Genomic DNA, 27,996 nt, shown 5'->3' with positions numbered 1-27,996 from the left:
CTCTCTCTCTCTCTCTCTCTCTCTCTCTCAACACATCATTTTAACCCTTTTGATGATCTAATCTCTTTTTACTTAATATACTCAAAGTCCATTTCCAGTATACACAGAGCCTGGTCCAATCTTGCCCTAGTTCTGTGCACTAGGCTATTCTCTGCAACTATTTTCTTTTAGTTTGCATCTAGGACCTGCCTGTATAGCTGGCAAATGTGGACTGGTCCCAGGATTCAGGAAACAAAAAAAATATTAGTTTCTACAAAGGACACTATGAGACAACTGGTAAGGCATAAGTAAGTTTATGAATTACTGGGGTCATATTAACAATGTTAACTTGCTTGTTTTGATAATTAAGGGTAAGTAAGATTATCCTTATTTTTATGATACAAACACTTTCACGTTTTATCATAAAAAGGTGTTTTGCCCACAATCTCAAATTATTTATAATAAAAACAATGTATGCTTACATAGAAAAATGAACATAATACAAAATATTTTAAAAGATTGGCATGAATATATATAGCCAGGCATGATGGCATAACCCTTTATCCCAGCATTCAAGAGGCAGAAGCAGGTAGATCTCTGTGAGTTCAAGGCCAGCCTGGTATATATAGTGATTTCCAGGCCACCAGGGTTACATAGAGAGACCCTGTCACAGATAAACAAACAAGCAAAAACAGAAAGCAAAGGGTATGTGTGTGTAGAAGTAATTTGTATTATTCTTAGCATTTTCTTTTAACTGAAATAATTTCAAAATGAATTTTTAAATTTTATTTAGGTCTTTTTGTTTTGTCTTTTCAAGTCAGGGTTTCTCTGTGTAGCTCTGGCGGTCTAGCAGTCCTGTAGACCAGGCTGGCCTTGAACCAAAATAAAAAGGTTTAAGTGAGTTGAATCAAATGTATTTTGCCTTCCTCTTGTGTCTATTATTTGTTTGGCCTGGAATTCACTCTCCCTCTGTTGTGTGTTGTGGCTGTGCCTCTGGTCTCCCATTAAAGGTGTATACTTCTGTATGGTTTAATTTGTTTTGTGTTTTTGTGACTAGTTGTCAAGCCCTGACCTTGAACTCCCTGTGTAGATCAGGCTGGCCTTGAACTCAGAGATCTACCTTCCTCTGTCTCCTGAATGCTCAGGTTTAAGGCTTGTACCACTAAGCCTGGTGTGGATGGTTTTTGTTTTGTTCTGTTATTTATCTATTTATTTTTTTGTAACCCTAATCTTAAAAAAGATATCACTGAGAAGGAGAATGATAAAAACATGTGCTACATTGTCTCAGTTCTGTTACGACTATTAAGAGAGAAAAGCTCCTCAGCCAGGTGTGGTGACATAGCCTTTTATCCTAGCCTGATGGAGGCAGAGGTGGGCAGATTTCTGAATTCAAGGCAACCTGGTCTATCAACCTGGTCTATGTAGCAAGTTCCAGGACAGCCAGGGCTACACAGAGAAACCCATCTGGAAAAACCAAGGGGCAGGGTGGTGTGTGTGTGTGTGTAAATTAATTTTAATTGAAGTTGGATCCCAGCAAAAGTGAATATGTATGTCACATCTCCCTACCTTGAAAGGGTGTCTCAGTAAGAAGTGGGTTCTGACAGAACCGATGGCTGTTTATATAGTCAGCTCTCTCCTTTCTTGTGTGTACACTAAAGCCATCAAAGAATTCCTGTTTTGTTCATCCTTTTGTAAACTACAAAAGCATTGAACAGTTTGGAAATAATAAAAAAGATTTTTTTTTTTCCCTGCAAAATAAATTTTGGAAAGAGACCCTTGCCACTGTGCACAGATGGGACTCTGCCGTGCCTGGTATGTACCCGGCAGAGCTATTTTAATGAGGAAGTCACTTTCACATGGCACATCATCATTATGTATAATATATTTACATATATATAATATATAATTAAATGTCATCAACAAAGCAGGTTTCTGAGTCAAGCGAACACATTTAAACAGTGTTTGAAAGATCCTAGGCGAAAACATGAGTTCTTTTGTTTCATGCAAGAGTTTGCAGCCAGCGATTATGAAAATATGTCTTGCAGTGCTTTTCCAAGCCAAAGGCAGCAATATTTACTTTACTTGAAATAAAAAAAGAAGAAGAAAAGGAAAAGAAAATTCACTCCATGGACCTTATTAGAAAAGGAGTTTTATTGATGTGTCTGCTTGTCTGGAAGATTCTTTTAGCCACAGGAATGAGTGTAACCTTTCAATTCAGTGTTATGAAGTCACCATTATAGATGCATTCTCGCCAAGTGGTCGATATGGAAGGAGCTGGAGGACATGCCTTTTTATGTACAATTCTGGCATTTTCTTATAAAAGAAAATTCTAGAAATATTTGGAATACTTCAGAAATCTTTCAAGGCTGTTTCCACCTCTGTGGCTTCTAAGTTGAATCACAATCCATTTCTTTCTTACTCAAAATGACTCAGAGTTCTTAAAGATATTTATGCAACTGACGATGAATTCTTAATCTTCAGAGAAAAGAGATACAACTGGCCTACAAAGATCCTGCAGAAATACTGTATTTCTTAAGAGAGGATTATTCCAAATTTGATTAAAAAAAAACCTGCAAGCTTTAGTTCTACCTGTACAATGTTATTTTTGAATTTACCAATAAAAATGTCCCCATTTATGACAACTGAAACAAATTAAAAATGAACTGTCAGGGTTAGAGAGATGGCCCAGTAGGTAAGGACATTAGGCGTTGGGCTGCTCACAGCTACCTGTAACCCCAGCTCCATTAGGTTTGCATTTCCTTCTGGCCTTCATGATCACCTGTACCCACATGTGCACACACCCAGGCATACACATAAAAACAAAATATTTTCTTAAATACATTGCTGGACCCTGGTGGCTCACACTTTTAATCCCAGCACTTGAGAGACAGAGGCAGGTGGATGTTTGAGTTCAGGGCCAGCCTGGTCTACAGAGTGAGTGCCAGGACAGCCAAGGGTACACAGAGAGACATGAGAGAGAGAGAGAGAGAGAGAGAGAGAGAGAGAGAGAGAGAGAGAGAGAGAGAGAAATATTTTAAAAAATCTACAAAACATTCATGTCAAAATAATCTTACAATGAAAATTTCTTATTTTAAAAAATATTTATTATGTGTGTATATGTGTGTGTGTGTGTGTGTGTGTGTGTGTATGTACATGTACATGTGTCATGGTTCATATTTGTAGGCCAGAGGACAACTTAGAGAAATCAGGTCTGCCTTGCTAGTCTCCGAGACCTGGGGTGGAAGTCAGGGTTGCCAAGGCCCGGCCATCTCCAGGGTCCCAGCGGTGGCAGCAGCAGCCGGCTCACTGTTTTCATTCACAGACACGTTAAATTTTCCTCTCTGAGGGAGAGTTACAAGAGTGGAGTCGCTGGTCTTCAGAGTGAGTAAATAGTTGAGTGAGTTCTGACTGTGAGTGTACTCACGCCATCACCACGTCAATCAATGTATAAAATGTCCCCAGCTCCCAGACTTCCCCGCACTTCCCCTGGCTCAGAGCCAACCGCTGCCCGGACATCAGCAGCCGAATCCTTTCCATTGTTGCCGAGTGCTACATAAACCACACAGGCCGAACTGTCCCGTGCGCGGCTTATTTTACAGTCTTAAGTCTCTGAAGTGACAGTGGACAAAATTGAGAGCATGCATGGGGTGAACTACGCACTGACAAGCGTGCAGGCTCGCATTCCTCCCTGCTCTTGACTGTGGGTGTGATATGACAAGCTGCTTTGAGTCCCTGATGCCTCAGCTTCTCTGAGTTGAGGGGCTATAATCTTTGTGGGCTTAAGTAAGCCCTTTCTTCCCTAAGGTTCCCCCTCAACCAGGGTATTTTTTTTTTTTTTATCACAGTAACAGAAATGAAACTAAAGTATCATTTGGCCTTTAAGTTTTTATTATGGGCCCTCCCCCTAGACAGGGTTTCTCTGTGTAGCCTTGGCTGTCCTGGATGGCCTTTAAGTTTTTAAAAGGTACTTAAAAAGGAAACAAGTGTGAGTGTAGTTTTTGTTTTTTTTTTTTTTACAATGCTCTGCCTGCATTAGGCCTACAGGCCAGAAGAGGGTACCAGATCTCATTATAAATGGCTGTGAGCTACCATGTGGTTTCTGGGAATTGGATTCAGAACCTCAGGAAGAGCAGACAGTGCCCTTAATCACTGAGCCATCTTTCCAGCCCGGTTTGGTTTTTTTTGTTTGTTTGTTTTTTGTTTTTTGTTTGGTTGTTGTTTTGTTTTGATTTTTCAGTAGATACAGGATTAGTCAGTGTCTCTATTTTATCTTGGGTAAATTCAAGTAATTTGTGATTACTAAGGAATTTTGGTCCATGTCAGTTGGTGTATAGCAATTCTCAGAATGCCTTTATTAAAGTCTTAACATTTGCAGGGTCTGTATAGGTGTCCCCTATTTCATTCTGATATTGGTAATTTGTAACCTTTTGTTGTTGTTTGTTAATTTGGAAAGAAACATAGTACATTTACTGATCTTTTCAAAGAGCCAGCTTTTGTGGTTAAGCAGGGTCTCAGGTAGCCTAGGGTGGCCTGAAACTTGCCGATGTGAATTTGAATTTTTTTTGTTTTGTTTTGTTTTTTGAGACAGGGTTTCTCTGTGTAGCCTTGGCTGTCCTGGACTCGCTTTGTAGACCAGGCTGGCCTCGAACTCACAGCGATCCTCCTGCCTCTGCCTCCCGAGTGTGGGGATCACAGGTGTGTGCTCAGGATGACTGGGAAAAAAAAAAAGGTTTTCTATAAAAGTTTGGGGGATTGTAATATAGATACTTGATATAGATATTGAATTTATTTATTTTAAATTTTTTATATGTGTTGGTGTTTGCCTGCATCTATGTCTCAGTAAGGGTGTCACATCTTGGAGTTATAGACAGTTGTGAGCTGCCATGTGGGTACTGGGAATTGAACCCGGGTCCTCTGGAAGAACAATCAGTGCTCTTAACGGCTGAGACACCTCTCCAGCCCCCTTACATTGAATTTTAAAAATCAGTATCTTCTCTCTTCCAGTGGGTGTGGAGAGCTCACCTCCCTGCTCCTTCACCTTCCTCCCACCTAACAATGTTACATTTGCTTTCAACTATTAGGTATATTCTTAAGAACTTGATTGGGAGGCAGAGTCCAGGACAGCGAAGGCTACACAGGGAAGCCCTGTCTCGAAAAACCAAAAAAAAAAAAAAGTTGAAAGTATGAGGTACAATCTCCTGTATGTTTACTTATCTGAGGTGGTGATGATGATGATGGTGGTGGTGCTGGTGGTGGTAGTGGTGATTAAAGACAAGGTCTCACAAAGTAACTGTGGCTGGCACTGAATTTGATATGTAGACCAGGCTGGCCTTGAACTCACAGAGCTTCTTCTGCCTCTGCCTCCCAAGTGCTGGGATTAAAGGTGTGCGCCACTCCTCTCTTTTTAGGCAGAGTTTTATTCTGTGCCCAGGTTGGCCTGGAACTCAATATATAGTGCTGTGCTGCCTAAGACTTGAAACAACAGTCCAAGGCTACATAGCAAGACCCTGTATTAAAAAGATTTTTTTCCGCTGGGCGTGGCAGCAAATGCCTTTAATCCCAGCACCTGGGAGGCAGAGACAGGCTACACAGAGAAGCCCTGTCTCAAACAACAAACAACAAACAACAGCAACAAAAGAAATATAATGAAATCTGCTGTAGTAACCAAGGGACTGAATCTCAGCCAATCAAAGCAGCCAAATTCTCAGCCTACTGGAGGTTTCCAAACAAGCTGATGTAAAGCAACTTGTATGTGCCAATTGAGTAACTTGGTGTGACTAATTCAGCGTTCCCTGATGTTGATGGAGGCTTCCAGCCTGGAATTCTGTCTCACTGTAGAACCTTCCTCCCTCCCTCTCTTTCTTTTTTACGGTATTTTGAGATGGTCTCTTTAACGTTGGCTGTCCTGGAACTCACTCTGTAGACCAAGCTGACCTCAAATTTACAGAGATCCACCTGCCTCTGCTTCCTGAGTAGTGGAACTAAAGGCGTGCATCACTCCCGCCAGGCTAGAACTTTTTTTTTTTTTTTGGTTTTTCGAGACAGGGTTTCTCTGTGTAGCCTTGGCCATCCTGGACTCACTTTGTAGACCAGGCTGGCCTCGAACTCAGAGCGATCCACCTGCCTCTGCCTCCCGAGTGCTGGGATTAAAGGCGTGCGCCACCACGCCCGGCTTTGTTTTGATTTTTTGAGACAGGGTCTCACTGGTTGGAGTGGAATTCACTCTGTAGACCAGGCTGGCCTCGAACTCACAGAGATCCACCTGCCTCTGCCTGTTGAGTGCTGGGATTAAAGGCGTGCGCCACAACCGCCTGGCGATACACATAGTATAACAAAAGTTATATTTTATTATGTTAAGAGTCATCACACAAGGTTCACACTCTAAATTCCTAACTGTGGTCCTAAGCGTATCTCCCCAAGGCTGCTCACCTGTGTGACATACCTTAGATTGGTCCAGACCCTAACAGAAATCTCTGGATCAAAGGTCAGGATCCTGGGGTAGAGTCTCCAGGGCAGGGCAGATCAAAGTGGCACCTCTCCAGATGTGGAGAGCAGGGCATCGCTCTTGGTCCTTGCTTATACACTGTCCAATGGGGTCTGGGACTGTCTGGTTATCTTGAGTGAGTGACGTGACTGGGGGTTCTGGTTTTCAGGGGCAGCCTTCGGTGTAGTGGGGATTCTGACTAAGCTACTTTTAACATGCCTAAAAGGCTTTTTTACTATGATCATTACACTCAGACCTGAGGGTCATGGGGGGCGGTAAGTGGACATTAGCATCCTTGAGAGAAAGCAGGGAGAGGAACACTTAGAGACACTGTATTTAAGAAAGACATGACCAGGGGGTTGAGAAGAGTGAGGGGACAAGGCTGGGGGTCTTAGAGCCTCCCCCAGGGAACATTAGTGTTACCCTAAAAGCCGTGGAAAGGCACTGACAGGTTTTAATCTTGGATGGATTGCGATAGGATCACACATACTAAATGCAAAACAAAAAAAGCAAACAAAACCAACAACAACAAAAAACCCCTACAACACTTAGTTTTGAGGGAAGAGAGAGGTGTGTGTGATAGGACAGATGCTGATCGGACAAATAGAAGGGGAAGTTGAACACAAATCTCAAGTGTACTGTTGGCTTCAGGGAAATGAAGAAAAGGGAAAGCAGTCGGATCTCTGGTTGGATAAACAGTCGAGCCTAAAGCGCCAGCCACTTGGGAAAATGGCTACAGAGATGGCTCAGGGGTTAAGAGCACTCACTGCTCTTCCAGAGAACCTGGGTTCAATTCCCAGCAACCACAGCTATCTGCAACTTCAGTTCCAGGGGATCTGGCACCCTCCTCTGGCCTACACAGGCACTATATGCCTGTGGTGCACACACATAGATGCATGCAGGACACTCACACATAAAAATAAAATCCTTTTAAAAAGCAGTATTTTAGTCGGGTGGTGGTGGCGCACGCCTTTAATTCTAGCACTCTGGAGGCAGAGGCAGGAGGCAGGTCTCTGTGAGTTTGAGGCCAGCCTGGTCTACAGAGTGAGGAGTTCCAGGACAGCCAAGGCTACAAAATAAAAAAGCAACATTACGGGAGAATGCCCAACAAAGCTATATTAGTCTCAAAATGGAAAAGAGGATTTGAGATGACAGTCCATCTCTGTCCATATGGTCAAAGGCTACAGATGGCATTCTTTCTTTTTATCTGAGGCATTGGGAATCGAACCTAGGACCTGGTGTGTACCAGACAGTATTGACACTGAGCTATGCTATTGTTTTTAAAATTACATGTATTATCTGTAGGCCTGGCTAGTAATTAATCAAGACACAGACACTTGTTATATTTTAAAATAGCCTTAGTTAACCTGGGGCAGGGCAGATATCAATCCTCTAAATTGCCTCCCATAGTGGGGCAGGCATGGGATCCCTGTCTCAATCCCATGCCACCTGCTTCTAATAACTTCTATTAAGCTCCTCCCATCTATAATCTCAAAAACTTGCTCATGTTCTTCATCTGGGCCAAATTCTCCATCCACGCCGCCATGTGCTTCTCCAGCTAACCCATGGCGGCCTTCCTCTCTTCACTTCAGGTCTCCTCCTGGTGGCCGTCTTTTTTCTTCCCAGAATTCCTCTCTCTCTCTGTCTCTCTCTCTCTCTGTCTCTCTCTGTCTCTCTCTCTCAGCCCCACCTATCTCCTGCTCTACCCAGGTGGGATGGCTTTTTATTAAGCAAAAGGCAAGTCACAGAGACCCGTAAGCAGTAAGCAGTAATTAGCATCAAAATACATCAACCATCCCCCAACACTATGCCTGGTCCACTGTCCTTATTAAGTGTATCCTATGCAGTGTGAATAATGACCTTTGACCTCAGTCAGCTTACAGTATCTCTGACTTTGTTCTTTGTGTGTGTGTGTGTTTTGTTTTTGTGTTTTGTTCTTTTGAGACATGGTTTCTCTTGTGTAGCCTTGGCTGTCCTGGGCTCACTCTATAGACCAGGCTGGCCTTGACTTTGCTCTTTCTTTTTTGTTTGATTTTTGTTTTCCGAGACAGGATTTCATTATGATAGCCTTGGCTGTCCTGAAACTAGCTCTGTAGACCAGGCTAGCCTAGAATTCACAGAGATCTGCCTGCCTCTATTTCCTGAGTGCTGGGATTAAAGGCTTGCAGCTACACCACCTGCCTCTTAAGTATAGTTCATTGCTAAAAGCATCTTGGGTAAAAAGACCTTGGACCAGCCTAAAATTCCGATGGTAAACTGGGCTCTGGACCAGCCATAAATTCCTATACAATGCGACTCAGACTTAAAAGATAATTGCCTGACCGTTTCATCGCTCACTCTCTCTGCTTCTATAAGCAATGCTTGCTGTTGCAGATGTCTGTCTCTATGCATCACAGCTGCGGACCTGAGAGTGCTTCCAACTACTCTGCTTGGGACAGCCCAGCTGGTGGTACTAAAATAATAAAGACGTCATAAGATTTACCCAGCCATCTTGGGTTCATCATAACAGGTGAAGTAAACTGAGTTGAAATATTGATTGCACCTCCGTAGAGCAAGGAGAGGACACTAGGTTACCTCCCTGTCACCTCAACTCTTTCCCGGTCCACTCTTCCGCGCAGGCGCCTCGGGCCTTGACCCTGGCACGACCTAGGGGTCAAACCTAAACCCGGCGTGGGCGGGGCCGGCGGGCTCGTGACGTTATCAAGCGGCGCCGCCCGGAGGGCGGGATCCGAGCGCGACCGCGCAGCTAGGCTGCCTTGCGAGGAAACGAAAGTGAGGGAGAAGGTTGCAGTGGCCAGGCTCAGCCGCCACAGTGGAGGCCTGACCCCCTCGTCTCCGCTCGTCCGCAGCTCGCCCCATCCCCTTAGCGTGAGTGCCGGGGAGTGGGGTGGAGTGGGGTGCGAGCAGGCGGGCCAGCGGGCACAGCATCCTTCCCCTGTGGCGGCCGCTCTGCCCGCCTTCTGGTAGCTTCTCTCCGCTCCTGGCCCCATCGCTGCTGCTGGTCGCCGCGCACACAGTCTCAAACCTGACGTTTCCAAACCAGAAGCTCGGTCGGGGAGGTGGCGTTCCTTTCTCTCCCCTCTGCATTCGGGGGGCAGTGCGAACCCCAGGCCCGGGCTCGAAGGCCGCCGGGGGCTTTTGAACCCAGCAGCAGGTAGAAGCAGCTTCCCGTTCTGTGCGCTTGCAAGTGCCTGGTCACAGCGCGTCTGCCATTGTAGGCCACTCGATAGCTCCGTGGCCTTCCCCTTGCTGAGAAAATGAGAGAATTGCATTGGGCTCCCTGCAGGGCCCCGGCTCTGTGATGCCGGGGACTTTCGTATCTGCCGCCTTGCCTTCCACCGAGCAGTTTCCTTTTCTCGCACCTGCCCCCTTCGCAGTCCACCGTGAGTTCCCCTTGCTCCCAGTCTGTCCCTCACCCTCCCGGACGGCTTAAGAGTTAAGGAAGCCTCCTTTTGCGTCTTGTGGCCACAGGAAAGCTCACACGCCCCCTCCCCCGCCCCGCCCCGCCTTTTCAGGAGATCTAATGTCAAGTGAAATGTCGCTGCCTGAGGTCTTGCGTTATGTTTGCTCAGTATCCTGGGCTTTTTTGCTTTCCAGGATTGGGGGAGGGGCGCGGAGAGATCATAAACCCCCTTCAAATTCCATTACAATTTTGCTTTGGCTGCTGCTGCTCATTCTTTGCCTGCCAACAAATATTTTTAAATAAGTTGAACTGGCTCAAATTTTAATATCACAATACTGAGTAATCAGTTCACAGTGAAAGCATGATCTTAAAACCGCTAATGCCAATGACTTCTGCCCTAAAAGTCCATTCTTGTAGCCCAGTGTCCCCATTTCTCTTAAACTGTCAGTGTGCCTCTTTTCCGAATTCTCCGTATGAATACACTACTTTTCTTGAAGATCTTGTAATTACTTCATCCTGTCCTTTTTTAAAGAATATTTTGACTATTTTAAGTTTTGTGTACATGTATGTCGGTGCCTACATAGGCCAGAGATACCTGTTTCCCTGGAGCTAGAGTTGGGGCATTTGTGAGTTGTCCATTGTGGGTGCTGGGAATTGAATTCAAGACATGTCTCCAGCTCCCTGTCCTTCTAATATGTGTGCTCATAACCACTGTTATTTTTCCCTCGCAGAGCTGGGCTGGAGCCCAGGGCCTCACATGTGCAAGGCAAGGCTCCTTTGGTGTGCTACACCCTCAGGCCTCAGGCCCTCGGTGTTTGGCTGCAGATTGTCTCAGATTCCCAAGTGCTGACACAGAAGGAAATGCCAACCACACCCAGCCCTCCATTCCTTATTGTGGAGTTGTAGTCCTTTTTTTTTTTTTTTTTTTTTTTAAAGAAAGGTTTCTCTGTGTAGCCTTGGCTGTCCTGGATTTACTTTAGTAGACCACGCTGGCCTCGAACTCACAGAGATCCACCCATCTCTGCCTCCCTGAGTGCTGACAACCACTTTGCCTGGCTTGTATTCCTAGTCTTAAAGTTAGTGTCCAAAAATTTAAAAAGGAAAAAAAAATGTCTTTGTATGTCAGTGCTGTCTGTCTGTTGTCTCAAGGTCTTCTTTTATCTCCTCAGTTGTAGCCCAGCTGTTACCTCCATGCCTTACTCTACTTGTTTCATGTTTCAGAGCATGAAGTAAACCAAACCCGAGCATTTTTGTCATATATTATATACTATCTCAATTGTTCTTGAAAAAAAATCATTCCATGGGGTCCCTTGGAAATACTGGTGGCTAGTACTCAGCAGGCTCTTCATTTGTTCTAGCACACTGTCATGAAGAGCCAGTGTTACCCAAAGCATAGAAGAGTAAGTACTCGAAGGCCTGTTTTCTCCTGTGCCTTCTTGCGTTAATCTAGCTTTTTGGTATCTGACACCAGTGATCCTTGGAGTCTCTTGTCTGAGATTATCTTGTTTCCTAGTTAAACTAATCATTGCTACTGAACAGCGGAACTCGGCCGCCTCCTTCCTGGCCCTTGGCACTAGGAGGCGGCGGCGGCTCACGCTGGCACTAGGAGGTGACTACCCAGCCGGTGCTCGTTGTCTTTGGGATCCTTGCTTCATTCCCAGTCGTTCTAATCTAGATGCTGACTGACAGGATTTGTGGTTGCAGTAACAATGAAGAGGAGAACTGACCCAGAATGTACTGCCCCCCTCAAGAAACAGAAGCGAATTGGGGAGCTTGCCCGGCATTTGAGTTCCACGTCTGATGATGAACCTCTCTCTTCTGTCAGTCATGCAGCAAAAGGTATACTGGCCTATGTGATGTCAGGCCACTGGCCATCTGACCGTTTGAATGCTTAGTACTTGGATTGAGCAGAATATAGTTCATTGCCCTTGGGGCAAAGTTAGCAAATTTGACAGAAAGATGGTAGTTATATAGACTCTTCCATTCTGCCACTATTGTGGTAATGGCACACACCTTGAGTCCCACCCACCACTGGGGAGGGAGAGGCAGTGGATCTCTGAGTTTGAGGACAGCCTGGTTCACAAAGCAAGTATGGAACAGCTAGAGCTACACAGAGAAACCTTGTCTGGAAAAAAAGACAGAACAACAACAAACAAATAAACAAAAGTACTGTGTTTATAGTAACTCTGACAAGCCAACTTTGTCATTTTCCCCCCCTTTTTTTGTTTTTGTTTTTGTTTTTCAAGACAGGGTTTCTCTGTGTAGCCTTGGCTGGCCTGGACTAGTATTGTAGACCAGGCTGGCTTTGAACTCACAGAGATCCACCTGCCTCTGCCTTCTGAGTGCTGGGATTAAAGGCGTGTGTCACCACCACCCAGCCTCCTTTCTTTTTGAGATGGTTTCTCTATGTAGCCCTGGCTGTCCTGAACTTGCTTTGTAGACCAGGCTGGCTTCTGCCTTCCAAGTTCTGGGACCAAAGGTGTATGCCACCATGCCCTTCTTTCTTTCTTTCTCTCTTTCTTTGTTTCTTTCTTTCTTTCTTTTGAGATGGGTGTCACTGTGTAACTCTGGCTGTCCTAGAACTCGCTATGTAGACAAGGCTGGCCTTGAATTCAGAGATCCACCTGCCTTGGCCTCCCAAGTACTGAGATTAAACATGCACACCACTATACTCAGCTTCCATTCATTCCCCCTGCCCCCCTCTCTGCCCCCCCCAGACAGGATTTCTCTGTGTAGCCTCACAGAGATCCACCTGCCTCTGCCTCCCAAGTGCTGTGATTAGGCGTGCGCCACCACCGCCCAGGTCCATTCACTTCTAAGAGCTGCTCTAGCAAACTCTTGCTACCGTTCAGTAGAGCTCTCTTACACGTCTGGAGACTAGCAGTCTCCAACAGGTTGTCATCAGGGCTGCATGGTTCCTATGAAGGCTCTTGGGAAGGTTCCCCCGCCCCCCACCCCCCCTTACTTGCATATTGTCTAGTAGCTCACTGAATCCTTGTTACCATAAGGATCTAGTGGCAGTGTGCCTCTGGTTCTGCCTCTGCCTTCCTGTGTCTCTGTGTGCATTTCCCTATTGAGGATGTCAGTCTTGGTTTAGGACTTATGCCACTTTAGAGTTAACTTATTTTAACTTGATTACATCTGCAAAGACTATTTCAAAATAATAATCCTGTTTATAAGTGACAGGAATTTTGGAGGAGGAGAAGACTGTATTCAACACAGTACACTAGCAGGCTGGCATTTTGCATGCCCTGTGAGATAGATCCGTGGTAAAGTGGGTGTGATGCTTCTGTTGTGGGTGTTAGGAAGTGTAGTCTATTTTCCAGCTCATGGGAGGACAGTTACTCATTAGCTCTTCCAGTGAAGCTTGGCCAGAAAAAAAGCCAGGCAGGAAGCTTTGGTGCAGGTGTGGTCTGGGAAGAGACTCATGACCTTGCATGTGGAGGTATGGTACCTTCAGAGTCTCAGTGATATTGAGCACGGTCACAAATGCCTGGTTCCTGGCTATATGGGAGGCTGACACCTGAGAGACCACTTGTGCTGATGAACTTGAGACCAGCCCAGCAATGCCATGGGACCTGTTGAAAAAAATATTATAAAAAAGTCTGAGTGGATTTCAGGGTAGAAGAAAAAGTCTGCATATGACCTGGGTCACTAAATGGAAAGAAAATAAATCTGTGCTTTAGGTCCCCTTGGGAATGGAGGGGCCTATGGGGGACAAGGGCGGCTGTGTTTGGGAAATAAGTATCTAGTGCTAAGTGGGTCATTGGACATTCTCGATCAAGTAATATCTTTGACAAAAGTGAGAGGACAGCTCCTGGGTAAGGATGGTGAATACATAAAGTTGAAGCTCCTTTAAGAGAACTAGTCTGATTGACATTTTAAACTTTTTTGTTTGTTTTGATTTTTTTTCCCAAGACAGGGTTTCTCTGTGTAGCCTTGGTTGTCCTGGATTCACATTTTAGACCAGGCTGGCCTTGAACTCACAGGGATCCACCTGCCTCTGCCTCCCGAGTGCTGGGATTAAAAGCGTATACCACCACCACCTGGCTTGTTTTGATTTTTTGAGACAGGGTCTCTCTGTGTAGCCCTGGCTACCTGGAACTCACTCTGTAGACCAGGCTGGTCTCAAACTTAGAGATCCTCCTGCCTCTGCCTCCTTGAGTGCTAGGATCACAGGCATGTGCCACCTTGCCCGGCCCCAGCTGACATTTTAAACTTTAAAATGTGACTGTGAAGCCTGGCCTAATCCCTTAATTTTGCAAAATAGCTTTCACCTTTCTGGCAGTAGCTTCGTGACTCAGTAGGATTGACTATTACTGTTGTGTGTGGAGGTTTGGAGTTCTCAGTTTCTCATGTGTCTGACGACAGACCAGAAAACAAGGCAGGAGGCAAAGGCAAACCAACATAAGCCACATGTTTCCAGGCTAATTACTACAGGAAGAGGGCAACCTCACAGTGACAGAGAAACAGGGATCAGCCTGACTACTCAGTGGTTCCTGCTCCCTCTTCATGACTGGCATTGGTCAGATGCTTAGTACATAAGTACTGGATAGGATTCAAGAAAAAGTCGTGTCATCTGCCTAAGATTCTTTAAATACCTAATGTCTTTCCTTTGCCCATCTCCTCCGTCTTGCCAGCTGTGTTCTGTATCAGGCCCACTCAGGCATGTCCTGGACAGTGCACTCTGACAAGTTTGCTGTCCTTCAGAAACTTGTCTCTTGTGTTGCACATGGCAGCTTTCCTCTTGGGTGTTTCAATTTGCTCCAGCTGCTTATGCCTGCACACACTGTCCAGCTAGATGATTGAGACATGCCCTTTGGGGAAAATCAGAAGATAGGAAAATAGTAGTCACTTCCTGTCTGGACCTTGTGTTCTCTTCCTTTGTTGGATGGTGAGATGATTCATTAGCAGAACTATGTAATCAGTTTGTTTGTTTAACATTATTCACAAAGTAAGTAAGCAGTCAGCTCAGGAGCTTGACAGTTAGCCAGGGAAAAGAAGAAAGGGATGTCATCATGGGCGCCTTGGCATCACGTTCTTAGGAATGTGCAGTCAAGTAACCTTTTTGAAGTAGAAAGAGGTAGATGAGAGCATTTAGTTCTTTTTATTTCTCTCAGGAAGACTGGTGTAGACCCTACGACAATCCCCTTTTCTCTCAGGCTGTGCATGAAGTGTGGGCTCATGGCCCTCCTGTAGCAGCTTGGGTCAGACGTTGCAAAGCTCCTTCAGCAGCACCTTATTAAAAGCACCTTCCCTGGACCAGCTTTAACTCTTCCCTGCACAGGCTTTTGCCCTGAGATACAATCGCTTTCCTGTCAGTCCAGATTCATGACTTTAATCAAAAGCTCCCTTCCGGATCTGTTTCAGTTGCTCTAATAAGTTGCTATTTGTTTGGCATGAAGGAGAAATGGCATTTTAAAGCAAGAATGAGTGTATTCTCCAGAAATTGTTAGGTAGGATGTGATGTTTATTAAAACTAGTAATTTATTCTGTATCTATGTGCTGCTCACCTTTGCCAGGAGTGGTTGGAGCTGCCTCTTCTTGTGTTACCACTTTAATTTTTAACTTCAGCATGCTTCACCTACTGTTCTATTGCCACGTGGACAGTTTTGCCCATAGCTGGGAAGCCTGTCTTTTTAGGAAGTCAGTTTTCTTTAAAATGACTTAGTAATTACTTCTATCAGGTAGCAATATCCTAAGCAATGTTTGGGCTCTCTGTAGATCTTGGAAGGGATGCTCCTTGGGAGGCAGGTAGGAATGTCACCCAGCTTTGGTGAGTTCTTAATGAAACTACTGATCTTAATAGACTGACCTTATCAGTCGTGGTGACGTGTGTCATCAGCACTACATTCTCTGCCCAGTGTCTACTAAACTGTTACAGTCTTAAGGAGCAAAACCTCCCCTTCAGCTCTACTACAGCCATGGCAGTTCTCTATCTGAAAAGAGTAGCCCAAAGGCCCAGGCGATAAAAAGAAACAATGGCGCCTTTAATCCCAGCACTCGGGAGGCAGAGGCAGGTGGATCTATGTGAGTATGAGGCCAACCTGGTCAACAAAGAGAGTTCCAGGACAGCCAGGGATATTACACAGAGAGACCTTGTCTTGGAAAACCAACAAAACAAAACGAAACAAAAACGTCATCTCAAGACACGTCAGGCTAAGCATTGGCTTTATGTACATGGATAAAAGAAAAGTGAGGCTTGTTAGCTGCTTCAGCTGCCGTTGTCGTCGTCCTCCTCCTCCTCCTCCTCACTCTTTAAGAGGCTGGAGAGATGGCTCAGAGGTTAAGAGCACTTGCTGTTCTCCCAAAGGTCCTGAGTTCATTTCCCAGCAACCACATGGTGGCTCACAACCATCTATAATGAGATCTGGTGCCCTCTTCTGGCAGGCAGATGTACATGCAGGCAGAACACTATACATCATTAATAAATAAATCTTTAAAAAGTAAATAAATAAAAGAGTCTGCAAAGTACAGTGTCTGCAGTAGTCAGAGCCTTGGGAGGAGGGATGGAGTGGAAAGATCTTTGTGCTGGGGTCCCATGCTAGAGCTCTGCACCTAGTCTAGCACTGATTTGCCTGGTAAGTTTTCCACCCAAATTTGACTTTGCCTGTCATTTTCCCCCCAAAAATGTTATGAGAGAAAAAAGAAAGCACTACTTTGTCCCAGAGCAAAGGGTGAGGAGCCCTGCATGTTCCACCCTTAGGAGTAAAAGGAATAAGAGCTAACCCTGTATCACTACAGACTTCCCAGAAATGCCATGGGGCACATTTCCCATCCTGCCCTTTCAGTAGTGAGCAGTGAACGTTAAAGGGATGGAGGCAACTTAGAGCACTGTTGCCTTGGAGCACCATTCCTTAGCATGTGGCGCTCTGCTGCAGAGCTCTCATCCATGTGGGTGATGCTAGACTGCAGCCTGGGCAGGGTCTAGAATCACTTAGGAGGCCTTGCTCCTGGAACTGCTGCCTGGTGATTTGTTTGGAAAGGAACCAATCTCTTCTCAAAGCTTGGAATGGTAATTCTTTGTGGTGGTGTGGGTCTCCCCCCCCCCCTCGATTTCTGCAGGACAGTACAAAACAGAAAAGAAATATCGCCTCACCCTTCAGTTTCCATGGTTACTTATTGTTAATGTTCTGGCTCTTTCCTCCTGAGTAACACTCTCTGCCACTGTGACTTGTACTACATTGGTGGATATGAGCAAGATACTTCCTTATTAAGAACTGAGCAGCCATTTTATTAGGAAAGGGCAGATTTCATGGCTCTTAAACCAAAACTTCTCACTACGCAATTGGTATAGAAAACACAATTTTGAGTATATTTTGAATATTTTTGTCCATGCATTTACTGGCCTTTTCTTTCTTTTGAAAATTATTATATTCTTTTAAAATGCATTCATATCTTAGCAGTTAAAATCTGAAGTTCTCCAACAGTTGTTATTTCTTCATAGGAACTGTCCTGTTTGACTTAGCATGGCCTCTCATAGCCCAGGTTCTGAACCAAGAGCTGTCTGCCCTGACAAGCACTGTTTCTTTATCTCGTTTTAAAATAAGCTCTGAGGACCTGTGTGCAGTAGGCAGTGCTCCATCACTGGACTGTGTCAGCAGCCCTAGTTGGCTGACACAGTAAATGATGTCAGTGTGCTAAGCTCTGGTGTCTCGTGTGCCCTCTAGGGGATTTATTTATCTATCTATCTATCTATTTATTTATTTATTTATTTATGTTTTTCAAGACAGGGTCTCTCTCGTAGCTTTGGCTGTCCTGGATTCGCTTTGTAGACCAGGTTGGCCTGGAACTCACAGTGGTTCGCCTGTCTCTGCCTTCCGAGTGGTGGTCTTAAAGGTGTGCACCCAGCCTTTTCTCTCTCTTTTTTTTTTCTTGGTTTCCAGACAGGGTTTCTCTCTGTGGCCCTGGCTGTCCTGGAACTCACTGTGTAGACCAGGCTGGCCTGGAAAAAACTCAGAGATCTGCCTGCCTCTGCCTCCTGGGTGCTGGGATTACAGACGTGCACCTCCACCACCCAGCACTCCTTTTGCTCTTGGGCTTTGTTTTTCAGTGGTCTCTACTCCAGTTCCTGCCCTTACTCCCTTCTTGAAGGACAGTAAGCTCAAGATGAAATCAACCCTCTCCTCCTCAAGTTGATTTTTATCATGGTGTTTATCACAGCAATAGATACAGCAAACTAGAACCTGGTACCAGGTTCACAGGATATTGCTGTAACTGACCGGACCATGCTGTTTTGGATTCTGGAAAGTTTGGAACTTTGGGCAGGAAAATCCATTGAGTGCTCAGAGCTTACAGAGCTGTTGTGGGAACATGGAAGATAATGAATGCTGAGAGTAGTGCAGGTGATGGAGGCTTGGCTTGGGAGGTTTCAGAGGGAAGTCTGAGAGTTTCTTTCTTTTTTTTCTTTTTTTCGAGATAGAGATTCTTTGTGTAGCCTTGGCTGACCTGAACTCACTCTGTAGACCAGGCTGGCCTCGAACTCGCAAAGATCTGCCTGCATCTGTCTCCCGAGTGGTGGGCTTAAAGGTGTGAGCCACCACGCCTGGCTTTGAGAGTTTCTTAAAGACTATGGGGAGTTGGTTATTGCCGGGCGTGGTAGTGCACGCCTTTAATCCCAGCACTTGGGAGGCAGAGGCAGGCATATCTCTGTGAGTTCAAGGCTAGCAGCCTGGTCTACAAAGTGAGTCCAGAACAGCCAAGGCTACACAGAGAAACCCTGTCTCAAAAAACAAACAAACAAACAAAACAAAACAAAACAAAACAAAAACAAAAAAAAAAAAAAAGAAAGAAAGAAAGAAAAGAAAAGACTGTGGGGAGTTGGTTATTTGTGTGAAATCTGAATTAAGAATGTGTAGTTGTAGTTAGATATGACTGAATAATCAGTTGCAATTAAGAAGAGGTCAGCACCACCAAAGGGACGCTGCTTCCTCTGGGACAATTAATGCTGATTAGCTGGCGCTGAGCCTCGGCTGTGATTAGTGAGATCAGCAGCACGGAGGTGAGACCTTGGGGGAGTTACTCCTCTCTCAGGGTCAGCTCTAAGAGAGTTGTGCTCAAGAGGTGGCTGAGGCTGCAGTCCATTCTGGCCTTGAGAATGTGTGAACGTCTCAGACCTCTGTGGTCCTGGTGTTAGAGGCGGGAAAGGTTCATAGAGAGCAGCAGAGGCTTGGCAGAAGAAGCCATCAGAGACATGAGTACAAGGGGATGACCCCCAAGGACAGCAGCAGCTGTGAGTGGCGTGGTCGTGGGGTTCTGAGATGAGCTGCAGGCCCTGTGAATGGCAGAGCTGGAGAAGCAGAGCTGCCTAGGCCTATTGAAGCCACAGGATCATGGGTGCATCTCAGACATCAAGCGGAACTTTTTTTTTTGATTCATTAGCACATGGCAGAGTAAATGTGGGTACCCAAGTGAGTGCCCAGACTGAAGAGCATCCAGCCACCCTTTCTGGCTGCTGCTGAGCTAGAGCTTGTTTGGAGTCCTTTGACAGGTTGATGGACAGTGCAGAGGATGGCTTGGCCTGCTTAGGCTCCAGTCCCTCCGGAAGCATTTTCTTCTGCTGTCTGCTCTGTGCGTCCTGCTGGAGTTTCTGTCTTAATCCCTCATCTTCCTTTCCTCTTTTTTCTTTTGCCTTTCTGCATCTCTCCCCTTGCCCCTTTTTCTTTCCTCTTTTTCTCTTTCTGTAGCCAACTTCAGTGAAGACCTACACCTTTGCCTCTGAGTTTGAAGGACTGAATGCAAAGAAAACTAACTAACTATAAGTTAAGCAATCAGAATTTCAAAATTTAGGCTGGAAAGATGTCTCAGTAGGTAAAGGTGCTTGCTGCCAAGTCTGAAGACTTGAGTCAATCTCCAGAACCTACTGAACAGTAGCAGTGGCAGAAAAATAGCATGTTCACTATACACATTACATTTGACAGTGTGCTTCCCTATATACTATTTTATTTTATTTATTTTTTGAGACAGGGTTTCTCTTAGTCCTGGCTGTTCTGGACTCCCTTTGTAGACCAGGCTGGCCTCGAACTCACAGAGCTCTACCTTTCTTTGCCACTAGAGTGCTAGGATTTAAGGTATGTGCCACCATGCCTGGCTTACTATTTCAGGTTTTTTTGTTTTTTGTTTGTTTGTTTTTCAAGACAGGGTCTCTCTGTGTAGCCTTGGCTGTCCTAGACTTGCTTTGTAGACCAGGCTGGCCTCGAACTCACCTGCCTCTGCCTCCCGAGTGCTAGGATTAAAGGCGTGCGCCACCACGCCCAGTTTACTATTTCAGTTTTTAAGCAGCGTTATGAGGCAGGTTTTATCATCTCGGTTTGATGGTAGATCAAACTGAGAAGGTGAGGTAAGAAAATGATTATGTTTGAGTTCCTGCTGTATTATATGCCATTAGGAACGTTGGTGACAGCCAAGGCTATACAGCTGGTGAGAGTAGAGACTTGACCCTGGGCCACTGTGTGACCTCCGTTTTCTGCAGGACATGGACTAGATGTGTGTTGAAGAAGTAGAGTGTGAATGTGTGGAGGCAGTTTCATGATGCAGTCGCACATGCGTATTTCTCTTTTTTTTTCAGTGTCGGCTACGAGCCTTAGTGGATCTGACAGTGAGACTGAGGAGAAGCAGCCCGGCTCTGATGATTTCAAAGATGCCTTCAAAGCAGATTCCCTTGTGGAGGGAACATCTTCTCGCTATTCGATGTATAATAGTGTGTCCCAGAAGCTTATGGTACGTCATTCCTTAGAACGGATTTCTAAAGCTGCCACAGGAGAGAGAGAGAGAAAGAGGACAAGAGAGTATTGGTGTTGGGGGTGGGCCACAAGTTGGCACAGGCTAGGTTTTGAGTAGTTTTCCTCTTTCTGGCTGCCCCCCCCCCCTCCTCCCCGACACAGGGTTTCTCTGTGTACTCTGGCAGTCCTGGAACCCACTCTATGGGCTAGGCTGGCCTCACAGAGATCCGCCTGTCTCTGCCTCCTAACTGCTGGGATTAAAGGCGTATGCCACCACCACTCAGCATTTGGTTGTTGAAATTTAGTAGAGAAGAGCTGGGCCTTGTGGCACACGCCTTTAATCCCAGCACTCGGGAGGCAGAGGCAGGCGGATCACTGAGTTCCAGGCCAGCCTGGTCTACAAAGCAAGTCCAGGACAGCCAAGGCTACACAGAGAAACTCTGTTTCGAAAAAACCGAAAGTACAGCCTCCTATCAATAGATATGTCTGTCATATGGCATCATCTATGGAAAGTGCCAATGACTGCTGTCCTGCCCAGGAGTGGATCACAATTCAACATCCTCACTGACTGATGCTGTCCTACGCATGAGTGGACGCGCTCCATGACACGGTGTATGTCAGTAGTTGAAGAGGGTTCATGCTGTTTTTGCTCTAGTGAATGCTCCCAAAGGAAGCACTCAGTGCCCGTGATTCTGAGGTGTGGAAAATAAATGCTGGTAGCATGGTCTCGTGCATGTAAGGCCCAACTATCTATCTCAGCTTTCACAGCCACTTGCAGCTATCAAAATGAAAAGGGAAACTCACTCATTCTCCTCTTTAGAATTTAGTGGCTGTACAAAGTTTAGAGAAGCCCGTGTTTGCCTTCTGACTAGCTTCACCAACGTCACGGTTTGCTCCTGTAACTTTGTGGATTAGTTTAAGAATGAGATGCACCCTGGCTGAAGTCATAGGTCAGGGTTCTAATTTGAAGCATATAAGCTTTGGGTAAGTAGAAGATGGAAAGCTTATGATTATGGCACACGCCTTTAATCCCAGCACTTGGGAGGCAGAGGCAGGAGGATCGCTGTGAGTTTGAGGCCAGCCTGGTCTACAAAGTGAGTTCATGACAGCCAAGGCTACACAGAGAAACCCTGTCTCTGGAAAACAAAAAACAAAAAACAAAAAAACCAAAGAAAAAGAAAAATAGAAAGCTTATGACTCAGTTTCTGATCCAGAAAAAGGGCTTGTGGCTGTTGCACAGAACCCACCCAGTTCATAAGCTGCAGCAGCAGCCTCCAGGACGCAGCCTCCCCTGCTCCCCCAAATCCTCACTAGATCTCTGGGTGGAAGTTGTTTGATTTGGTAAGAATCTGTGGGGTGTGGGCCCCTGATCTTTGAGGTCTTACCCTTGTCTAGTACGCATATAGACAGGACATTTAAGAAGGCATATTTGTTCCAGAACTGTCCTCCCTCTCTTAGTTATATGATCCAGACTTTCAAGTTACTTTTCCCAACTGAATAGGTTCCTGTAAGCTCTCGTCCTCGCCGGGTAACATCACATGCCTGGGCAAAGGGTAAAAAAAAAGGTACTGCTTAAAGCTATTGTATCATAAATTAATTTCTTGTTATCAGCTCTACTCTGGATTTCTTTTTTACTTAGTCCGACAAAGTAGCTGCAAGGGGAAATTGTGCAAAAATTTCTAGTGAGATTAAGTATTCCGGGTGCTTTCAGTTATGGCTCCCAGTCCCCTCTCATTCATCTGAGTTCAGGTTGCCTTGTACCTCACCTGCAGACTAGACAGTTACTGTCCCACAGTGAGTTATTTATGCTTCTTTTCTTCATTAAGCTAAAAGGCCAACTTTAGACCTCACTCATCTATATTTTTCAAGTTTTATCACAACATATGGCCTGAGATAGGGATTAAATGTCTGTTGACTGAATTAATTGTGATTTGTTCTCTTTTCAGGCCAAGATGGGCTTCAGAGAAGGTGAAGGACTGGGTAAATACAGCCAGGGTCGGAAGGACATCGTGGAGGCCTCCAATCAGAAAGGTCGGCGTGGTTTGGGTCTGACGCTGCAGGGCTTTGATCAGGAGCTGAATGTGGATTGGCGAGATGAGCCAGAGGTAACTGATGAGGGTGCAGGAATCAGGAAAGCTATTGGTGTCTTTGTACGGGTGGCTCTCTGAAACCATATTTTAACAAATCAGTACGCTTGAGAGGCAGTTTGAGTAGGGTGGTTAGGCGGGTGCAAAATTAGCATCTTACTTGGAAGGTGTGCTGGCTACATTTATGTCAACCTGACACAAGCTAGAGCCATTTTAGAAGAGAGAATCTCAGTTGAGAGACTACCCCCCAGATTAGGCAAGCCTGTGGTGCATTATCTTGATAGATGATTGGTGTGGGGATGCCACGCCTGGGCTATATGAACACAGGCTGCTCCTGCCTCCAGGGTCTTGGCCTGCTTGAGTGCCTGCCCTGGCCTCAGTGATGGACTGTGATGTGGAAGTGAAAGCCAATACGCCTTTTCCTTCTCAAATGGCTTTTTGGTCATGGTGTTTCATCCCAGCGGTAGAAACTCTTAACTGAGACAGAATGAAAAGAACACTCCAGGCCGGGTGTGGTGGCGCACACCTTTAGTCCCAGCACTCGGGAGGCAGAGGTGTTAGATGTCTGTGAGTTCGAGGCCAGCCTGGACTGCAGAGCAAGTCCAGGACAGCCAAGGCTACACAGAGAAACCCTGTCTGCAAAAACACAAAACAAAACAAAACAAAACCCAAAAATACACTCGAGGCAGTATACAGAGATAATCAGTTTGATTCTGTGGTTTTCTAAGACAACCATTAGTAGATAGACTGTGCTAGGAGGAAGACTGATAGCTAACTGGAACATTCCTAGTGGACTGTTAAACTTCACACGCTAGGGAATTCTCTCCCTGCTAGGAGGGTCTGGCAGACAAAAGAGCACCTATTGCCCCCTTGAGCACAGGACAGATATGAACTCTAAAATTCTTTCATCTTCACAGGTTTTGCTGCCCAGGTTCTGAACAGGTGTTCGCTTGTGTGCCGCTCTCCTGCTGTTGGGCTTAGCTGTTCCTTACTTGATTGTACTTGTAAGACTAAGAAACATTTGTGCAAGGTTAAGAATCAACTTAAGGGGCTGGAGAGATGGCTCAGAGTTTAAGAGCAAGATGGCTGCTCTTCCAAAGGTCCTGAGTTCAATTCCCAGCAACCACATCGTGGCTAATAACCATCTATAATATGATCTGGTGCCCTGTCCTGGTGGGCAGGCACACATGCAGGCAGAATATTGTATACATAATAAGTAAATAAATAACTCCTTAAAAAAAAAAAAAAGAAAGAAAAAGAATCAACTTAAACATAGTACCAGGAAAGTACTCAACCACTGAGCAAAAGAGAAGCTTATTTCATTTGCATGCATAGATAGGATTGAGGTTTTATTCATTTTCCCCTTATTTCTCAAGGGTTGAAAGAGGTATAAGTTGAAGCACATGAAAACAGCAATAGTCTGAGACATCAGCGTTACAGGGTTGAGGTCAGGGGACAGCACAGTTGTCTGACAGTCTGTCTACACAATGGCTGTCCTTAAGCATGTGTGGCTCTGAATGCTGGGAAGCTGCTGGGTTCTGGTCTCTGATGTTTCAGTGAAAGAAGGCCAGCTAACTGTATGGAGAGAATGCGCTGAGACCTTCTCAGACTCTGACGGGCTCTGCTGCCTTACAGCTATGGACAAGGCAGCGTGGTGGAATTGGGTAAAGATTTATAGTTGTGGCTATATGTAGGCTGAGGCCTTAGAAAATACTGTTTTCCTCCTCCTCATTTGTGTGGAAACAAGTATGTGGTGGTTCTGATCTATTAAGGAAGCCAGGTGTGGTGGCACATGCTTTTAATCCCAGCACTTGGGAGGCAGAGGCAGGCAGATCTCTGTGAGTTCGAGGCCAGCCCAGTCTACAAAGTGACTCCAGGATAGAGAAACCCTGTCTCGGGGGTGGGGTGTGGGAGGGGAATCTCTTAAGGAGATATGCTATAAAATTTTCCTTCCTTTTGGGGGGGGGGGGGCGGAGCGTGAGCTGTTGGTTGTCAGTGACCATAATTCATTTTTCTTAGACAGAAGCTTCCTGGTAAGGAGGAAGAGTTTGGCTGCACAGTCACTTGGTAGCTGCTTCTTTAAGGTAGATAAGGCTGGGTGGGCCGCAGAGGGAAAGTGCTCAGGGGCTTCTGGAGCTCATGTTTGTAAAGTTCAGGGTTTGACATCTCAGGCAGATCATCCCCTGGTAGTTTTGCTTTTACTCAACAAGCTAATGTCCAGTGTGTGTGTGGGGTTCCTGTCATGTACAGCTTCTGTGTACATACACTTGCACTTACAGATGTGGGTATGAACAGGAGAAGAGACTGGAACTCACTGCCAGCTTCATGTACAGAGGCTTCAGGGGTTTTTCTTCCTAACTTCTCTGTCTTGATGCTGGCCGCCTTGCCTTGAAGCCCTGCGTTCTGCCAGCACTTTATGCCTTTCAGAGCATGTAATGCTGCCTTTAATCACAGTGCTTCAGTTTTACTGAGAGTCGCTTGCTTGGGAAAGCCGTCTGTTCCGCTGCCACTCAGGTTAGCCGTGAGGATCGGCTTAGAATCCTCATTTTTCTAGCCCAGTGGCACTCAGTCCTGAATCACTGTGTGGTTATTTGGAGACTCAAATATATTCAGTCCCTACCTCAGACCAACCGCAACCAAGTGCTCTAAAAGGCATCACTCTAGAAAAGCTGTGCAAGTGGCTCCAGTGCACAGCAGTGTGAAACCCCTGCTTAGGTCTGTTGAGGAAAGCACTTGAGAATTTAAGAGTAGCAGCCGCTAGAGGTGAACTTATGCTCTCCTACAGTGGGTGCTGGGAAGACAGGCTGCGGGCTCCTGGGTTATCTGTGAGCACTGTTGAAGGCATTAGGAGGTGAGGCTAAGCTTCTACTCTTTCTGTTTTGGAGAATTATATTTATATGGCACTGCTTAGTTACTTCTCTGTCCTCATTCTCTTATTAAACGCCTTAAGCCAAAGACTTGTCGTCATTCCGCAGTTCGGGTGCTTACACACAATAGCTAATCAGCAAATAATACTAGAAAAAAATGAAAGAAACATTGATGACTCAGAAATTTCCTAAAAGATTTGAAACAGCTGTCTTTCAGAAGCTGAACTTCAGAGTTGGAGCTTTCATTTCTCATGTCTGATCACGTGCATTTTGCATCACCAGCTTAGATCCTTCTTGGCCTGGTCCCTCCGAATTCTTTTGGGGAAACCCTGGTGAGTTGAGGCGGAATCCTGAAGGCCTATCATCTGACTTGTCCACCTTTTTTTTTTCTTTGTAGCCCAGTGCCTGTGAGCAGGTGTCATGGTTTCCAGAATGTACCACTGAAATTCCTGACTCTCAGGAAATGAGTGACTGGATGGTTATAGGAGAGGTAGGATTTCATTAAAATGTGCTCGTTTCTGCCTTTTCTTTCCCTTGAATCTGGTATGCTTACTGAAGTTTTAGAGAAACTTCAGTCATGGGTATGCCCCAGGAGGTGTGGCATGAAAACTGAAAAGTAGAAAAGGTTATTTCTGCCATCCATGGAGATGCCTTTGGAGTAGCTTGCTATGTGTCAGTGCATTCTCTGGTCACTGTTAGCCTCGCTCAGGTAGGTGAAAGGACACTGTTCCTGTCCTTAGACTGACAAGGACATTGTCAGCACAGATATTTATTTAATCTTACTCCAGAAAACTGGAAATGAGGTGAGTGATTACCACTGCCGTGTGGTCTCTAGAAGTAGGGTGACTTCAGGAGCTCCACAGGGTCAAAGCTTCCTTCATGGCTCTGAGCTTTTGCTCTTTTCAGTCTGATTTTTTCCATATATCTATGGGGATTTTCCAGAGGCCAGTGTATGTACTCTGACAGCCGATTAAAATGCAAAACCAAGCCAGGGAACTGAGCTCCCTTCTTCTTAACAAGCCATACACTGAAGAAATTTCCAGAAATAAACTTTGTCTTGAAAATAAGGTTATTTTTGGGAAAGCAGAGGCAGGCAGATCTCTGTGAGTTCCAGAACAGCCTGGTCTCTACAAAGCGAGTCCAGGACAGCCAAAGCTACACAGAGAAACCCTGTCTGAAAACCAAAAAAGAAAAAGAAAATTAGGGTTATTTTAAATAAAGCAATTTAACATATTTTCTTTTTTGAGGTAGTAAACATTTAGGAATCTCAGTTTTGATTTCATTTTTTTTTTTCTGTTCTTTTTTGTTGTTGCATTTGAGACAGGGTTTCTCTGTGTAGTCCCAGCTGTCTTGGAACTCATTCTGTAGACCAGGCTGGCCTCAGTCTCACAGCGATTCACCTGCCTCCATCTCCTGAGTGCTGGAAACAAAGGTGTGTGTCACCACCGCCCAGCTTGATACCTTTAATAAGTTGCTATCTAATTTGTAAAAACAATAACTCTAGGGAGGTTTATTGTTTGCTTTTAGAGTGTTAAGGATTGAACTTATGGGGCTGGAGAGATGGCTCAGTGGTTAAGAGCGCTGCCTGCTCTTCCAGAGGTCCTGAGTTCAATTCCCAGCAACCACATGGTGGCTCACAACCATCTATAATGAGATCTGATACCCTCTTCTGCAGATAAAGCACTCATATGCAATAAATAAAATAAATAAATCTTTAGAAAAAAAAAGGGGATTGAACTTATGCATATTAGACAAGCATCCTATACTGAAAGCAACTGTGACAAATATAAAATTTTTTTTTTTTTTTTTGGTTTTTCGAGACAGGGTTTCTCTGTGTAGCCTTGGCCATCATGGACTCGCTTTGTAGACCAGGCTGGCCTCGAACTCACAGCGATCCGCCTGCCTCTGCCTCCCGAGTGCTGGGGACAAATATAAAATTTGACTCCAGGCTAGTGAGATGGCTTAGTGGGTAGAGGCACTTGTATGTGGGTTTGATGAATAGAGCCTGATTCCTGTATTGGACAAGATGGGCCACAGAGAACCAACTCCTGAGATTGTCCTCTGAACATTACATGCATACCATGGTGTGGATGTGCCTGCACATACATACGCATACACACACACACCCCATGGGGAAAAAATGAAAAATCTTTGACCACAAAATTTTGGATGCTGTTTTTGAGGTAGTGACACTTCGATGGGCTGGACTGGATCTGACATCCCAGGGGGTGGGGGTAGTTAGATCCTTGTTTTCTGGAAAGTCACAAGTCAGTGCCCCAGTATCAGGCATTTCTCCTCATCTCAGTGAGCAGCTTACTGGATGACAGACAAGCTTGTCGTGTCGGGGGAGCCCTGTCCTTGTGCCTTTCTGCTCTAGGGGCAGACAGCTTGTGTGTCTCCTCCCTGTGTGCTCTTCCCAGCCTCAGCATTTGGGCGTGCTGTGACCATATGGTAT

The 27,996-nt window shown here is 45.4% G+C and overlaps 1 protein-coding gene across 2 annotated transcripts in view; it reads left to right on the top strand.

The window, feature by feature from the left end:
* Positions 1-9,220: 9,220 nt before the first annotated feature.
* The window catches only part of Cmtr1 (cap methyltransferase 1), a 40,745-nt gene continuing 21,969 nt past the window's right edge, over positions 9,221-27,996 (top strand). Inside the window, exons 1-5 of one of the 2 annotated variants that reach the window (XM_051153396.1) lie at positions 9,221-9,331; positions 11,571-11,705; positions 20,434-20,585; positions 22,534-22,692; positions 25,939-26,031. In XM_051153396.1, coding sequence (XP_051009353.1) covers positions 11,576-11,705; positions 20,434-20,585; positions 22,534-22,692; positions 25,939-26,031 — 534 coding nt within the window. In that variant the 5' untranslated portion in view covers positions 9,221-9,331; positions 11,571-11,575. Of the gene's footprint in view, positions 9,332-11,555; positions 11,706-20,433; positions 20,586-22,533; positions 22,693-25,938; positions 26,032-27,996 lie in introns of both variants that reach the window. The other variant, XM_051153397.1, reaches the window with a different exon arrangement.

The sequence above is a fragment of the Acomys russatus genome, chromosome 11, assembly GCF_903995435.1.
Source record: "Acomys russatus chromosome 11, mAcoRus1.1, whole genome shotgun sequence".
Classification (NCBI taxonomy): domain Eukaryota; kingdom Metazoa; phylum Chordata; class Mammalia; order Rodentia; family Muridae; genus Acomys; species Acomys russatus.
This window is presented reverse-complemented; position numbering and strand designations above follow the sequence as displayed.